This window comes from Girardinichthys multiradiatus, chromosome 18 (genome assembly GCF_021462225.1).
Source record: "Girardinichthys multiradiatus isolate DD_20200921_A chromosome 18, DD_fGirMul_XY1, whole genome shotgun sequence".
Classification (NCBI taxonomy): Eukaryota; Metazoa; Chordata; class Actinopteri; order Cyprinodontiformes; family Goodeidae; genus Girardinichthys; species Girardinichthys multiradiatus.
The window spans coordinates 30,724,224-30,741,271 of record NC_061810.1 but is presented as its reverse complement, the minus strand read 5'-3'; the positions used below and the strand labels follow the sequence as shown (position 1 = coordinate 30,741,271).

General features: G+C 37.4%; 1 protein-coding gene across 1 annotated transcript in view; it reads left to right on the top strand.

Moving 5' to 3' along the window:
• Nucleotides 1-11,632, top strand: part of gbe1b (glucan (1,4-alpha-), branching enzyme 1b) — a 157,254-nt gene extending 145,622 nt beyond the window's left edge. The window contains exon 16 of the mRNA XM_047391742.1: nt 10,955-11,632. Within this exon, the coding sequence (XP_047247698.1) occupies nt 10,955-11,017 (63 nt within the window). The 3' untranslated portion in view covers nt 11,018-11,632. The remainder of the gene's footprint in view (nt 1-10,954) is intronic.
• Nucleotides 11,633-17,048: the final 5,416 nt, after the last annotated feature.

Here is a 17,048-nt window from a genome sequence, read left to right as displayed (position 1 = left end):
CCATCCAATCTGAATTAGTGGGCTTTTTTTTTTACAAATAATAATTGGCAAGAAAATCTTAGTCTCTAGATGTGCAAAGCATGTAGAGGCTCTGAAATGACATAAAACAAAGTATTGACTCAAAGGGGCTGAATACAAATAAACATCTGCAAATAACATCTGCAAATAACCACTTTGTTAAAAAAAAAAAAAAAAAAACACTAAAATTGTAAATGGCTTGCGCTTGTACAGCACTTTATTAAGTCCACACTGACAGTGGTAAGCTACAGAAGATCTTTGGAAACTGCTGTGAGGCAGTCGTTTATGCTGTTTTTTTTCTTTAAAAAAATAAAATGTGTCATGAAAGTTTGGATTGTAGGAATCATATTGTATAGCCATTAAGGAATTGACCATGGTGCTCTTGGCCCTGGTCAACCAACAAGGATCACACTGATAGCGAGGTGTTTAATATTCTTAAAGCATACAAAGGAACCCAGAGGAACTGATGTAAACAGCTAAAGGCCCGTTTAAAGATCTTTGCAGAAATTGCTTGAACAAGATGGAGGACTATTGAGAAAAAGAAATGACAAGACCATTAAGCATGTTTGAATGAGAAGCATACTGTTTCATCAAAGGCCATAAGAACCTCATTGTGATTCACAATATAGTCGAAGGTTTGGAGTTATTTTATGGAGTTGAGAGTTGAATTGCCCTTCATTACTAAAATAGCAATTTAGCCTGATTTGTACTTGGAAAATCTTAAAGGAAACATTCGAATATCACTGAACAAAATCACAGCAAAATGCTAGTTGTACAGCAAAAGAGAGCATTGGAATAAGGTGGAAGTTCTTAGCAACCATGTTTCTTTAAACAGCTTTGGAGAGGTGATTTCCGTTTCAGCCCTCCACCGTTTTGTGCATTTACAGTTCTGGTCACTTTGTACATTTTTTACTTTTGTGTAAAAGGAGCAGTTTTCTTATGTACCTTCATCTAATTTAATAACCAATTTGACAACTGATAATTTCATGTAACTTCTTATAATCTACCCGTAGTCTACTGTAAGATAATGTGCTAATCTGACTGAATATAAAAGACCCTTCAGGGCTAACCAGCATTAAATGTTAATTGTTTGCACAAATCCCAATGTTCAGCGTTTATTTTGAAAAGTTGACTTATTTTAAAGCTGAGTAAATTCCTAGGAGTTCCCTCTAAAACACAAAACACAAGTGTAGAAGGCAATAACTGGGTTTTCAAAATTAAAGCAGGCAGTGCAGGGTGACAAGATGTGGTGGACATCAGTAATACACATAAAACATGCATCATATAAGTCTCCCAATACCATCCTTTAAAGAAAAAAAGCCAGACGAAATCAGTGTAGCAATATTTTTTTTACCTGAGCCAATGCTTTAAATTGACATTATGCATCTCATGTTCTCACTCCTCTAGTTGAAAATGGCTATTGAGTCTTTTTTATGCAAGTAAATCCTGCTGCTGGTTGGTCGCAAAAAACCATACGTCATCACTGCATCAACCTGCATTGCTGGCTTGCCCCTATACAAATCAACCGATGCAGGCATATTGGTACCTCACTTGGCTTTTCATAGGCCTAACAGAGGTGGGGTGAATTCTACCCGCCTTGACGCAGTGGTCCTTTCACAAAACTAATGATGAGGACAAGAAGGCTTTATGAAAGGGGCTAATGACTGCTGTTGCAGCAGCTGATAAAAATACGACTTGGAGTTTATCAAATACATCTTTTATAATACCGTAATTGAGTTCAGAGAATAATGTAGCCTTCAACAACAATCAGAATTACCCATGTGGACCTTTGGGAAAGTTAATTGCCCTCCCCTGCTCCAATAAATACCTACCTGCTTGATAGTCAACTAGCTCAAACTGGGATCAGAACCACAATTAATGGAAATATGAACTAATGCTAAATCTTGGGAAAATAAATTGTGAGATTACTGTATTATGTCTCCAAAATTTATTATAACAAATAAACTGATATGCAATAAACAAATATAGTTTTATAAAAAAAGATTTTGTCCCCTTAAGGATTTGTTTTGTTTTTTGCTTTCTTGTCACAAAAGTGGGGCGGCAACAACAGCTTCCATTCAGCACTCTATATAATTGGCAATGACTCTGTTATATCTCTGTGGAGGAAATCTGGCCGTACTCTTCGCAGAATTGTTTTTAGTTCAGTCACATTGAGAGGTTTTAAACATTTATGGCCTGTTTAATGTCAGGCAACACCATCACAATCAAAAGTCCTGACTTTGACTAGACCTGTCCAAATTGTTTTTGTTTTGTTTAAGCCATCCAGAAAAATGACTTGCTGGTATGCTTTGGATCATTGTCCTACTGCATAACCTAGGTATGCTTTAGCTAAAGTAATAAACTGATGACCGAACAATCTCTTTCAGGGTTATTTGGCAGAGAACAGAGTTCATGGCTCCATTAGTTAAGTCTTCCAGATCCTGAAGCAGCAAAGCAGCCCCAGAACATCACACTACAATCAGCGTGTTTGACTGACAGTATGATGTTCTGTTTCTGAAATGCTGCACACATTCCTCAAAGTTCCTCTTTTGTTATATCGTTTTTAAGAACAGACAATCAGCAGTTTGCCTTTAATTGTAATATGTAAAGGACAGATCTCCACAAAACTAAATTAAATGTTCTTTTTCTCTTTATCTAGATAAAAATGTGTCAAATTTCTTTGTCTAAGAGAACTGACAGCTTGATCTCTTGAGGGGGTTATAAGGCTTTTGTATATCAAGAACCGCTATTGAACGATTTCAGTTTATTAATTTAACTTGACAGAAACTTTTAAATACTTCCAGAATAAAAACTCCCTCAGTGAGGAAATTTTAGGTTATACTACTTGGATTTCATGTCACATACAGTTTTGTTTGAGTGTTATAATGTCAAAGATGTAATGCTAAGAAAGTGTGAAATAAAATTAGCTGCTCTGAAACCTTTTGATAAACTTTGCATGCATCAAAGGGGGTTGTCTCCTGTGACAGTTTCTCAAAAAGAAATTAATCTGAAATAAAAAGGAGAAAGAAAGTGAAGAGAAATGTAGCAGGCTTGTGGCAAATGATCAAAAGACGTTCATTTTCATGGCGCAGATGTAAGACCTGACGTTGATGAGGAGGTATGAACTAACAGAATAAAACTGACGACAAGCAAAGGACATTCCTCATACTTTCACATACATACATAATTTTCTGCAGAGAATTGTTAAATCCTCACACATGTAGTGTGCTCACAGTGTATTACTAAAGTAAGTAAATTTTTTCACATTTTATCAAATTGCAGCCACAAATACCGCTGTTTCAGTGTAGTTTTATATGATAGACCAACACAAAGTAGTGCAGAGTTATGCAGTTAAAAAGATGTATTGTTTTTTAAAGGTTTTATACAAATGAAAATCTAAGAGTGTGAAGGTCATTTACATTCAGCCTGTCTGAGTCATTACTTTACAAAAGCATTTTGGCTGTTATTACAGCTGCAAGTCTTTAGTGGTATGTCAGCACCAGCTTTTACTTCTAAAGACATTTTTTGCCAATATTTCTGAGTAAAATATCTCAAGCTATATCATTTAAGGTGAATGGTGTCTGTGATCATCAATTTCCGAGTCTTACCACAGCTTTTCAAGTGGATTTAGATCAGGACTTTGACTAGGTCATTCTAATTTATGAATATGCCTTGATCTAAACAAGTGGTTCACAAACATTTGTGTGTCTAGCGCCATTACAGCAGACATCACATTTTCCAAATAAGACCAAAATGCAGATGTTTTAAAGTTATTTTACATCAGGATAAAGACTTTCCAAGTTAATTGTCATAAGAACATCCATCTATCCTCTATACCCGTTGAATGTACAGTTGCTTGTACCTATCTTTAGCAGTCAAAAGCCAATAGGCTGAGTCAACCCTGGACAGGTCGCCAGCCATCACAAATGCATACAGGACAATGATGCACACACATACACTCCTACAAAACATAAAGTGTTTATTCAACCTAACATACATGTTTTAAAACAATGAAAGGAAGCCAGAGTAACTAGAGAAAATCCATACATGGCCAAAAAAGAACAAACTCTATGTAGCCAGGCCATGACCTTGCTACAAGGGCACAGTGCTGACAACTGTACAGCCATGCCGCTGTCATTATTTCAAGTTTTCTTATCTATTTGCAAAGTATTTTAAGGCTCAAATTATTTATTTCATTTTTCATCATATTTTGAAATTCCCAGGTTTCAGCTTTGAAGTTTAAGAGAAAGGTCTTCTGATGTCCCAAGTCAAAATGTGAATGTTGAAGGTTTCTTATCAGTCCAATAAAGCTGCCTTGCTAAAGATGGCATTAGTGAAAAACATTTTTTGTACTTTTGAAAAAAGCTTCTTCAGTAACCATATCACCACAGTGTTTCACAAAGGGAAACATAATATTAGCTTTTGTGTTACTAATAGACTGATCACTGAGCAAACCTCTATGGTTTTAGGGATTTTAACTAGAGTTACAGAAATTAGGCTCAGGTTTTCTTTCAGGTTTTCCTTTTAAATGGCTCCATCCATCTTCCTTTCAGCTTCCCTGCGCTTGCAAAAGAAATCGAAATCCCACAGCTTGAAGCTGCCAGCATCATGTTTCACAATGGAGGTGATGTTTTTTGGGTGATGTGTAATATTAGTTTTGCTATTCGCATGTTGGCAAAAAAGTCCAGTTTTGGTGAAATTACACTCAGGTGGACTGAATGTATTAATGAGGGGAAATTAATTGGTTGCACTGGATTTTATTTATAGGGGCCATAACAAAGGGGCCTAAACAAAGGAAAAACAGAAATTTCCACCCTGTTTAATGGTGCTATGTGTTGGTCTATCACAATAAGCTACAATAAAGTACAATTATGTTTGTTGTTGTAATGTGACAAAATTAAATAATTTCTGGTTATGTATAGTTTTTGTTAGGCGCTGAATTTTCTGTAATTTGTTTTAATGTAAACTGTTACAGCTCTGTTTAGAAAAGAATTGTAATATAATAGTAATATACCCATGTAAGAATCAAAATAAAATTCATCAAAGTGGAAGGTGACAATCTAATAACCCTGGTGTTGAGCACAAATGGATATAATTCTCCAAATCCAAAGCTTAGTCAACCTCCAAGGCAGGTTTTGATTTGTTGCCTGGCCAGATCCTTTGTCTACCTAACATATTGTACAAACTACATGTTGTCTACAGAAGTGCTTACAGTGGGCTGATTCTTGTTAAGTGAGTAATGGAGCCAAACAGAGACATGTCTAGAGAGTTAAAGTGCACAGATAGTCAAGCAATGCGTTTACAAGCAGCTGAGGTCTAGAGAGAGGAGAGTGGATGTTCCAGCGCAGCGCCTCATGAATCCTTTATCAGAGTGTTTGAACATTGATCAGATTGGATTTTAGCCCAAAGACTGGACTCAACTCTTGAGGGGACAACAAAATCCAAATTCATGTGAGCACGCAGTGAGGCAACAAAAGAACATCCGCGAGACAAAAGGAGGCAAAAAAAAGGACAGTGTGTCTGCAAACTTTCTGCTAATCCAATATTTAAAAGGAAAATCTACGTTGCTTCCTTCTTATCTCATTAGGTTCTGCACCTGTGATGGAGTAAACTGGAGATAAGATTTTTGTTCTACAGTAAATGCTGCGTGATCTGACGGTTAGTGGAGCCTGCTGTTGCCTAGATATAAGATGTTCCTTATGAGTGTGGGAATGAAATGTGCTTTGAGAGAGGCTGAAGTAGTAAACACGTACTCTTACTGAGTAATCAGAGGCAGCAGAGGCTTTTGCAGACATATTCAAACTAATCCCAGAGGACGGTTTGCCCTGACGAAAAATTGCACTGCACTGAAGACAATTAAGTCAAATATTTCTGCGTAATTCATTTGAAAATGTAGTGAGTGAGTGGATGAGAACGATGATTCATAAATACCCCACATGATGTAACCGGGGATGTGAAGTCATTATCACAAGGATATCAGCAGGGTTATCACAGATGATGTGGCTGTGAAACGTTTTTACACAGACTAAATGTCAACTGTTATTTTTTAGCACAAAACAATTTTTTCATATCATATTAGTAACCCATCATTTGCAATAGGATGGTTCTCAGCAACTTTTACAATACAAAGCTACAATTTGTATTTCCTTCCTATTAAAAATTTGTCTAGAGCTGCGAAATATACTTAACCCTTTAGAAAAAGATGGTTACATTATGATGCAATATTTTTTTTATAAATATATAGTACTAATTTGTTTTATTGTGAAATTTTTATTGATTTGGTTTTGAAATTTATTTTATTTCTTTAGATTTCTTTTTATTTTAAATCAAAGGAAAACATGGCAAGTGAATAACTAAAATTTTTTGAGCTGAAAACCAATTGACTTCTTTCTATATTCAAATAAATAAAGAAAAATAGGTTCTTCTACTGAGCCAGAAATGTTCCTTATGCCATCGGTGTCATGCCATTCTATTGTGGAGATTCAGTGCATAAATAAAATATTACATAAAAACGGATAAATGATCTTCCAAAATTACCCTTTCCTGTTGCTTCTATTTCTTAATTCCTATATGATTTTTGGTTAAAGTTAGTTGACCTAAAAAGTCACAACAAACTTTCAGCAACCACATTTCCTATGAGCAGACTATAAAAATTGACCTTGACTCATCAGAAAAGCAGTCATCTTGCAGTCGGATAGTTGTGGGTTCAGTTACCACTTCCTGTGCACCACAAGCTGATGTGCCTTTGGGCAATGCAGGTAACCTTCAGTTGCCAATAAAGTTACAAAAGTTTGCGAATGTGCCTGGGAGAGTAAAATGTGCAGTTAATCATAGTCATTATGACATAAAAAGAGCTATATTAATTTCAGTTCACTTACCATTTATGAAATGTCCTGTGGGACACTGTCCATTATGTTCCAGAAAAAACATGCACGAAAAAAACTAAATTAAATGGCGATGGAGATGAAAATGGCAAAGGGGTGAAATGACCAGAACCAATTTTAAAATCTCTGTCATTGTGATGGCAGTTGGAAAACCAAGTGCTTGATTATGCTTTACTTGTCATCAAAGGTTTTAGAACAACAGCAGTAGATAATCAATGAAAAATTGTTGCATCTCTTCGGTCCTGTGGATTCTTTCCTTATATCTAACTGTGTCTGTTAAATAACGTTCATCTGCTGTAGATTTTTTTTAGGCCCGACAAATGAAATGCTTGCTGAATGACACACTGACATGGTCAGGTACCCATACTGTATAAATAATTTGAGAAAAACCTTCCAAACTAAAACAAAGACAAACACAAAGTTGTAAGAAAATCTGGTTCTTTTGAAGTAAAATAAAATAAAAAGGAATTAAGGTCAGTTAAAAACGTTTGCATGTTGCTTCATGGTGCTTCATGCACCTTATGAAGTACATCTTGACATATTGCTGCAGTGTTATGGTCTGCTTACGGGCAGGCGGTGGCCTAGTGGGTGGAGCAGGGTGGTTGCCTCCTGGGAAGGCTGCAAGGTCCATAATTCGTATCCCACAGACTGCTAGTCTGGGTACCTAAGCAACACCCTTAGCGCCAGAATCCTCTGCGGGTGCTGCACAGCAACTTACTGCTCCCTAAGAGATGGGTTAAATGGGGAGGACAAATTTTATTAGAATGTACAATTTGCAGTGACAATGATTTGGGTTATTTCAGCAGATAAAGGTCTGTTGCTTTGTTTGTCAGAAGAGGTAGCATGTATGTTCGGAATAATGTGTTCCACTGTTTGTGATATTCACTTCTCTACCTTTTCAGTTTCATTCAGAATTCGTCACTGTTTGTCACACTATCTGTTTAGTGGAAATAAAAGCTGTTGACATACTCTAGGTTTGGCACAGTGGTAGCTTTTGTCTGAACAGGTGCAGCAATTCATTCTGGCTTTTCTTCCCTCTGTGGTGCCTTTGCATGCAGACTCTCCCACTGTGACTGTTTAATTAGGCACCAATGTCTGTGTCAGTGTTTCAGCGGCGGGCTGCTCGACTCCCTCAATGACAAACTGTTGCCAAAGAAACGCATCCACGGCGAGCTCAGATCTACTGATGCCGAAGGGCGGCTGGAAGAGTTCAGCGGGGTGATTGAACTGTTTACAACTCTGCTCACTTTTTTTAGTTTTCTGTTGGGAAAATTTCGCATCATTTACATCTGTCTTGCTTATCCTTTGGCATGAATCTGAAGTGACTAATAATACACGAAGGGCTCTCGCCTCCACATGACACTGTGAATATAAAAAGAATTAATCAAAGGCTTTATTAGCCACACGGCTTGGAAATGAGGCCCTTACTAGGCTGATTCTTTTTACTGTATACATGTAGGGAGTCTGACATTTACAGGCTCTGTTTGTTTTTCCTGCCTAGTCCACAGAGCTTCCTTTAGATCAGCTTATACCCAGCAGCAGATTGTGCTTCTTCATACAAACCAATATTTGCAATAGATACACAGCCAGTGTTTGGAGATAATGAGAAACAGTTATTGAATTGATTAGAGAATTTGGAAATTAATATTTTAGAAGATAGGGTTCCCCTAATTCAAGCAAAATTGCTCTTTTGGTGGTGAATGCAATTGCTTTGGATAAAAAGTAATAATAATGTGAATTTCAAGCAAATTAGCTCAACAATTGAAAGCTTTAAATGACTTCCAACATTAGAATGCCATTCCCAAGTTGTATAAAGCAATAAATAAAATGCTACAAAATCAGCACTTAAACCCTTTGAGACGAAAATACAGAAAAAAAGTAGCAAAACTATTTTTACACATTAAATGATGTAGAAAACCCTTGATGCAAAAATATATATTTTTATGTTTTTGTATGTTTTAGTAAGTTTGCAATATAGAGCCTAGCAGATATTCCATAGTTTCCCTCACTTTGTCGGAACAAGTATAAAAAATATTCACATAACATAACCCTTAGAGACAGGGTGAGGAGCTCGGCCATCTGGGAGGAGCTTGGAGTAGAGCCGCTGCTCCTCCACATCGAGAGGAGCCAGTTGAGGTGGCTCGGGCATCTATACCGGATGCCTCCTGGACGCCTTCCTCGGGAGGTGTTCCAGGCACGTCCCACTGGGAGGAGGCCCAGGGGACGGCCCAGGACACGCTGGAGGGACTATGTCTCTCGGCTGGCCTGGGAACGCCTTGGGCTCCCCCCCGGAGGAGCTGGAGGAGGTGTCTGGGGAGGGGGACGTCTGGGTGTCTCTACTGAGTCTGCTGCCCCCGCGACCCGGTCCTGGATGAAGCGGAAGACGACGAGTACGAGTATTCACATAACATAATAATGTCTCTAGTATTAAGCAAGGCTGCAAAAATGTTTCATAGTGCAAGACTGGATGATGCTGTTAAATGTTTGCTTCCAGCACCTATATTACATCCAGCTAGATGATATAAAGTCGGTCAAAAACAAAAGCACATCCTTAACAGTGGGTGGCAATGCTATGTTCTTAGCTGTAAAAAGTCCATCTTATCTTACAGAGGAACGTAATCAGGAAAAAGATAGTGTAGTTGTTTAACATTCTAAGTGGCACCTAGATAGCAGCTCTGTTGTCAACCCTCCTCCTTTATAATAATATATACACAAAGATTGGCCATTTTATTAGGTATACCTATTCAATTGCTTGTAGCAGCAATTCAGCCAATCACTTAGCTGCAACCCATTGCATTTAGACATCTAGACATGGTGACGACAAGTTGCTTAAGTGGCCGATTAGTTTATAATCTTCTTTAAACTATTGAAAGCTTATTCTATTGTTCAACAAAAGCACAAATGTCTATCATAGAGCATGGAGCCAAAAAAAAGACTTTTACCAAGAGCAAGAGAACACGCTGTGAATTTTCAAATCTCCTAATCCTCTTTGAATTGCTTCAAGTACTAAAATAACAACTTGTCAAGCATTTACTCACAGAAACTTCCCTGTACTCTTAAGGCCATTTTTTTTTCACAAACTACACTTGCAGCGTATTAATGTGTGTCTCGAAAGTGAAAGCCGTAAATAACAAATTTTTACTACTCAACATCTTTCTTAGAACTGCTTCGATCGAGCAATAAGTCACTAAAATTGCAACAAATGACACGCTGCATACGGATTTTGGTTGCCCTTTCAAAAATGGTGCTTCTGCATCTATCAGCAGCTCAGCAGGTGGTTCATCTTCTCGGAACTGTGGCTCGTACATATATGCCTGCTTCCCCTCCTTTGTCTCAAATACTTTAATGTAGTCATCACTACCTATAAAATCTTTGTATAATTCCTTAAAATATTCTGAACTACGGCTGCTCATCCTCACTGTTTGATTGTGGGAAGCCATATGGTTGTTGGGTTTTTGACTCTGGGCTTGCATCCCTAATGCAACATTATCGACCTTAGGCAACCTTTGGTTAATGTTAGGCCATCATATGACTTTTGTTATATTTATTTTTTTGTTAGATGTTTTAGAATGACATTCTCCAACCAAAAATACCCTACGTATTGTTGAAGGGAGTATAGCATTGGAATTTGGGCTTTGACACCCCTTTGCTAAGTTTGCTGGCTCTAGTGCCACCCAGAGGCTGAGAAGCTGTAACACTGCCACGTTGATTATACTTTTCTAACCTTGACAGTTCACTTTGATCAAAGCTGTGGCATTTGTCCCCTAACAGGAGTTATTTTTTTTTTTGCTTACAGGTGAATACACTTCCTAGACCCTTCTTTGTCTTTTTCCTCCTCCTCCCCATCCTTCCCCAGTTGACACATTGACCTTGGTTAAAAAGAAAAAAGAAAGTGCCCATGTCTGACCATGAGGCACTACAAAGTGTCTGTGTGTCACTGAAAAAAAAAAAAAACCTGAAGATTTAGTAATCTCCAAATTGGTGATCTTGTTAACATCATTAATCTTCTGTTGTCTCACTTTTCTTTCTTTCTCCCTGTCTTTCTTCCTCAGGTCTACATCCCCTGCAGAACAGCTATTGTCCTGGCCAACGAGGAGATAGATTACTGTTATTAGAGGATGATTGTCTCCACAGAGACCGGGATTGAGAACAGATTCCAAACTCAAACTGAGTGTTAACAATCACCTTCATCTTAAAGTGTCAACCTTGCACACCCGCCAAAAACTACTTTTTTGTCTCTAAGCCTTTTTGTGAATGAAGGGGGTGAAAAAGGGTATCTTAAAATTGTATGCTTTCAAAATACCATCTGTAACCTACCTTAGACAGTGTGTAACCCCATTCACTTCAGATTGGCCCATTTGGGAAGCATCCAACCTATTCAAGCAGCTAGACGCTAAAAATCAAAAACCCTGCTGAGTCCATCCAACACTAGCCAGCAGCTATTTCTCAGCTTGGTTGCATTTGGCTTCTCATCTGAAAAATATAACCAGCAACTGTGACACAGCCAGCACTCATTTATTCAAACATAACAAAAGATAAAAGTATTTCGGACTATTAATGTATTGAAACAGAAGTGATTCGTTTGGATCTATTTTGTGTTTGAGTTAAATATAGAAAGAAACATGTATTAACTTGATCAGTTTAACATCAAAATATCCATGTATGTAGCTACCTGTGACTCATCTGTGTTCATTATTATTGTATACAAATAAAGAGTCACTTGCACTAAACAATGAGTTGACATATCATATTTTAATAGTATCTAACATTACTTGTTTATATACTACTGAGGGCATATAAAACTGTTTTGTGTAGGTTTTGAGTATAACATATATAACTGTTTTATGTAGGTTTTCATGCTCTGTGAGCTTTTTTACATTTTTTCAAAGTGCGAAAAACCATTCTAACACATGATTAAGGTCCATTAATATATTCCCCTGTCATTTACAGTCTTTGTCTTGCTTGAAGCTAAACGTGCAGCAACCAGCAGGTTTCCTTTAACCTATTTAGCTAAATCAATCACTTTCCCTGCTCATCAAAGGCATCCCCACAGCATGATGCAGCCACTACCATATTTTACAGTGGGGTTGTGTTCAGGTTGTAATTACTTTTCCACTGTGCAGTGTTTTACATAGTGGTCAGAAAGTTTAATTGTCTGACCACTATGTTCTGACCAGAGCATCTTCTTACACGTTTACTGTGTCCCCTATATGGCTTGTTGCAAACTATAAACAGGGCTTTTTTCATAGCTTTTGTTTAACAATAGCTTTCTTCCTGTCATTCCTCCGTAAATGTTATATAGCTATGTGGAGTGCATGATTGATAGTTGTCCTGTCAATACGTTTTCCCACCTGAGCGTCTGATCTCTGTAGCTCCTCCAGAGTTAACATGGGCTTCCTAGCTGTATCTCCGCCATGCTTATTTATTTATATTATATTTATTTATTGTTAGATGTTGATTTGAATTGTTACTAAGTGGGGTGTTCAAAGCCTCCTCATATTAGCTACATTGTCTGATTTACTGGCTGCTGTATTTATGGCTAGTCATTAATTTGCCATTTTAAAATCACTCAGTTTGTTCAGTTGTGCAGAATATACAAAATACACTAGGTAATAGGTAATCTGCTGAAATTACCTTATTTTCCCCTTTTCAGAAAGTTTTCTGCTGCCATTTTACTGTAAAATTCTCTAACTAAATTCTCGTAACTCTCAGCACACCCTTTCGTGAGGTAGAAGACAGTATTATACGTGCGGCTCACACACTTGAGTACTTTAAGAAGCTGTCATTCATGTATGCTGTGCTCATTAGGCACTGTCACATTCCCCAGGGATCGTTCCCGAAAAAAAAACACACAACCGAAATCCACACAGAGTGACATGTGCCTCTTTCAATTAGTTCTGACTTTTGTGACTTTTGTCTCAACTTGCTTGATTATCGAACATCCCTAAGAGCGCTGCAGTGCTGTTGTGTGAGAAGGTTATTGATTATCTTAAATGAACCGAGAAACATCACTGAAGCTAACTGACTGCTGAACTCACACACTCACAAAATGTCATACAATACTGTGTTTTGAAAATTGTGAAAAAGGATCTCCTGCCACCCTGTATGTTCCCTCGATTTTGATTTTCTACCGAGTCCTTCATTGCTTTTGGACACTTTTAAACATCATTCAAGCCGAAACTGGATGAATGGCGGAAGAAAAAAAGGAAATTCCTATTTGCAGATAAATGCAAATTTCCTGCTTATTATGATCCGCACCTTCTGATTTGGTCCAGACTCATTTAAGGTGTATTCTGCAGCATATGGTGTATTTGATCTGCCCCCCCCCCACCCCATTTTTGTGTCTAGTCAGAAGTATCATGAACATGTCATTGCTTCTGTTTAAGTATTCAAAAAGAAAGGTCTTTCTCCACCTCTCCTATCGCTACGATCACTCTGCATACATTATAAGCAACAAGGTTGTGCACCTGAATTAGAGCCTTTAATCACCCTTTATCTGACCCAATGTCACTGTCATTTTGCCACTGCCACAATCAATTGTCTGCTTTTGTTCTCTGAAGAACTTCTGATGTCTGATAGACTGTAGCTGTTTCAGTGTATTTCTTTCATTATTATTAAAGATAATAAATCAGAGTCTGTCAAACCAAACCAAAGCGGATTAACTGGGTGCGATGTCTTGACTACAGATCCATTTCTATCCTTCTGATAATGTGGGGACTTTAATATCTTCTACAGTATGTACATGGTGGGGTGGTGAAATTTTGCCATGCTGATGAAATTGGAATGTTACAGTCCAGTTATATTCCTGAGTAAAAGCACTACTATTTAACGATAACATTTGCAAAAATTGAATAAAGTCATATTGGATGATCTAATTGCAGTTATTTAACAGAAAAGCAATTCCTTCTGCTGCAAAATAATATAACATTGATCATTGCAGTTTCATTATATTATAAAATAAGTAGTTATGGTTTATATGGAAATGTGATTACTGCCTATAAAATGTTTTTACAGCTCTCTCAAAACAGTGATTGGTGGTTCTTTTTAAATATCATTGTGAACGCTGTCAGTCTCATTAACTGGAAGGAAAAATGTCCTTTCAGCCAGCTGACTAGCAGGTAATGTAAATGTTAGCAGTTTCTTAACCATAGCTCTTTAAAACATTGGTATATAATGATACCAGTAACTGGCCCATGTCTATTACAGATTGAGGGTTTTTGATTTTAAATGTATACCTGTTTTTAATCTGAATAATTATCCAGTTTCCCTGAAGTTCAAGGCATAAATTAATATGCAGTTTCACTTTGTATTTGCAGTGAACATGTATTGCAGATTATTCTTCTGCAACTCATAATTAGCTTTTCATCTTTAATTCACTATTTCAAACATTGCATGTATGATTCTCCAGATAATTTCTAAAAATACTGAACAATTGCATGTTTTAATGTAAACATAAACAGTGCGATAGTGAATCAGGTTTAAGAAGTGACTTTCAATCAAAATGTCACCATAGATAGATCGCATGTTTGTTCTGTGTGCTCGGATATTGTAGCCGACTGCAGGAAAAGCCCTGAAATCTCTAGGATGTCAGAGGAAGGAATCTGCTATGTGCTACGCAATATCAAACTTTCATTTTCCATTCGGTGACAAGAGAAGCTGTGAAATGCCGTCACATGACTGCATGGAAGAAATCAGTGATTCCCTACAACATGATGCAAGGAGGATGAAAGACAGCTCATCAGACTGTAATATTTTCATTTCCATTTCCTGGGCCCCCACACTTTGTTCTACTTACACCAGATTATGAGTCTTTGTGCAAAGGCGTCTGTGTAAGCCTCTTAATAGCAGCTGTAGCTTGAATAGCAGTGAAGGGAAGATTACAATAGCTTTTGTTGAGGCTATCTCACAAAGGTGTGGATTCAAATTGGGTTTTTTTTTTTGGGGGGGGGGGGTGTTATTGTTTTCTGTATTGTTTTCTTTTTTATTGTTAACTTTTTTCTATGGATTTTTTTTCTATTTTCTTATCCGTCTCGTATCTGTCTGAAGATTCAGCTGTTTGATCACATGGCGTCTCCTGAGCAGTAATTGTTTTTGATTCTGTTTGAGCTGCCTCACAGGTCTTACTCACTGTCAAGTGTTTAATAAGGCCAATGACAAATATAAAATAAAAAAAATCGACCTCAGAGCTGCATGCCCAAGCTAAAAAGTTTATAATTTCTATATTTAACTATACAATGTGTCTGTCTTCTAAAAGCATTCTTGGCCCAATAACTTTTTCCACATTTTGTCACATTACAGATCATAACTTCAATAGTTAATTCTTTGTAGAACTACCTTTTGTTGTGATTATGACTATATTTTTTTGGGGTATGTCTCCACCAGCATTGTACATCCAGAGATGGAAAAATCATGCCCACTTCCTCTTTGCAAGATCGCTCAAGCTCATTCAGATTGAATCGAAAGTGTCTGTGAACAATAGTTTCTATATTTTGCTACATATTTTCAAATGGATATAGATTTGGACTTTGGACTGCTCAAACACATGAATATGCTTTGATCTTAACCATTATGTTGTAGCTCTGGTTGTATGTTTTGGTTGTTCTGCTGAAAGGTGAACTTCCGCTACAGACTCAAGTATTTTACTACGTTTAACAGGTTTTCTTACAGGATTACTCCATTCTCCATCCATCTTTCCATGAACTATGACCAGCTTTGTTGTTCCTGCTGATCAAAAACATACCCACAGTATGATGGTGCCACCACCGTGTTGGGTATTGTTTTGTTCAGGGTGATGTGCAGTTTTAGTTTTGTGCCACAGAGAGATTTGCATGTGGACCAAAAGAGTACCTTCTTATACTCTACATGTTTTCTTTTTCTCTTATCTGGCATTTGACAAACTACAAATGGGGACTTTTGATGAATTTCTATTAACAATTTAGCAATCTTGCAAATCCTCCATATAGGCCAGATTAACTAGTAATAGTTGTCCTGCTAACAGCTGCAGAGCATTGCAGCTCCTCCAGGGTTACCATGGTTGCTTTTCGGATTGATGCTCGTCGGTTTATGTGGACAGCCATGTCTTAAGTTTTGAAGTTGTGTCATACTCTTCTGATTTTTAGATGATTGGTTGCAAAGTGCTCTTTGAGATGTCCAAAGCTTGGACCATTGATTTATAATCAAATCCTTCTTTAAACTTCTTGATAAAATACTTTAAAGTTGGTAGTTGATAAAATGTAAAAATGTTTAAAGGGGTCTGAGTATCTTTGTAAACAACATTATGTTTGGCCAGTAAGGATGCTGAAACACAAATTAGGGTAATCGTGTCCACAGTGAAGACAATGCTCCAAACCCACTGCAAAGACAATTCATCAATACCACAAGCTATGGCCTCACCGCCTACTTGAGAGCAATAACCACCTTTCTGAAACACTGCCTTTTAAAGGTGTTCACATTATTGAGTGCACTCCCAGTAGGTATCTGTGTCATGAAAAATGCATGCCATACAGTATAAACTATGCAGTACAGTACATGAGAAAACTTCACACAGGAGTGTGTAGCGGGGGTTCTGTGCTGTAACATTTTGTTGAATTGCATTCCTTATTTGCCCTCATAAATATAAATTTCTAAACAGGAGTCATGTCATCAAAACTGAGAGCTGTGACAGACACAGAGGGGATGGTGTCTGCCTAACCCATGAGACGGCACCAGTCAGAGAGTGTTTTTCACTGTGCAAACTGCTGCTCAAATACAGTTTCATCCAATGGCAGATGTCACAGAATACAGCGATAAAAGGGGTTTACTCTTTGTAACTATCCTAGAGCTCCCCTTTCTCTGCAGGATAATACAGTCCAAGCAGCAGGAAACACCAAGTGCCTGAAAAATGGGCTTAAACTAAGTCTACTTTCTCCAGAGCATTTCTAAATGCCATCTTGTCAATTCTGTTTGTTTGAATAACTGTTAAAAATCAGTTAACTGCCCTCAAAATCTAAACTCAAGACTTACCTGTGTGGATAGCTAATTTAGAGTCATTAGTCTGCACATTTATGGAAGCAAATCGTTACCATATTTCAAATGAAAAAGCATTTTCAGAAATGCTTTTTCATTTTAAGAATGTGGCTGCATTGTTTGACTCATAAATGAAATTAG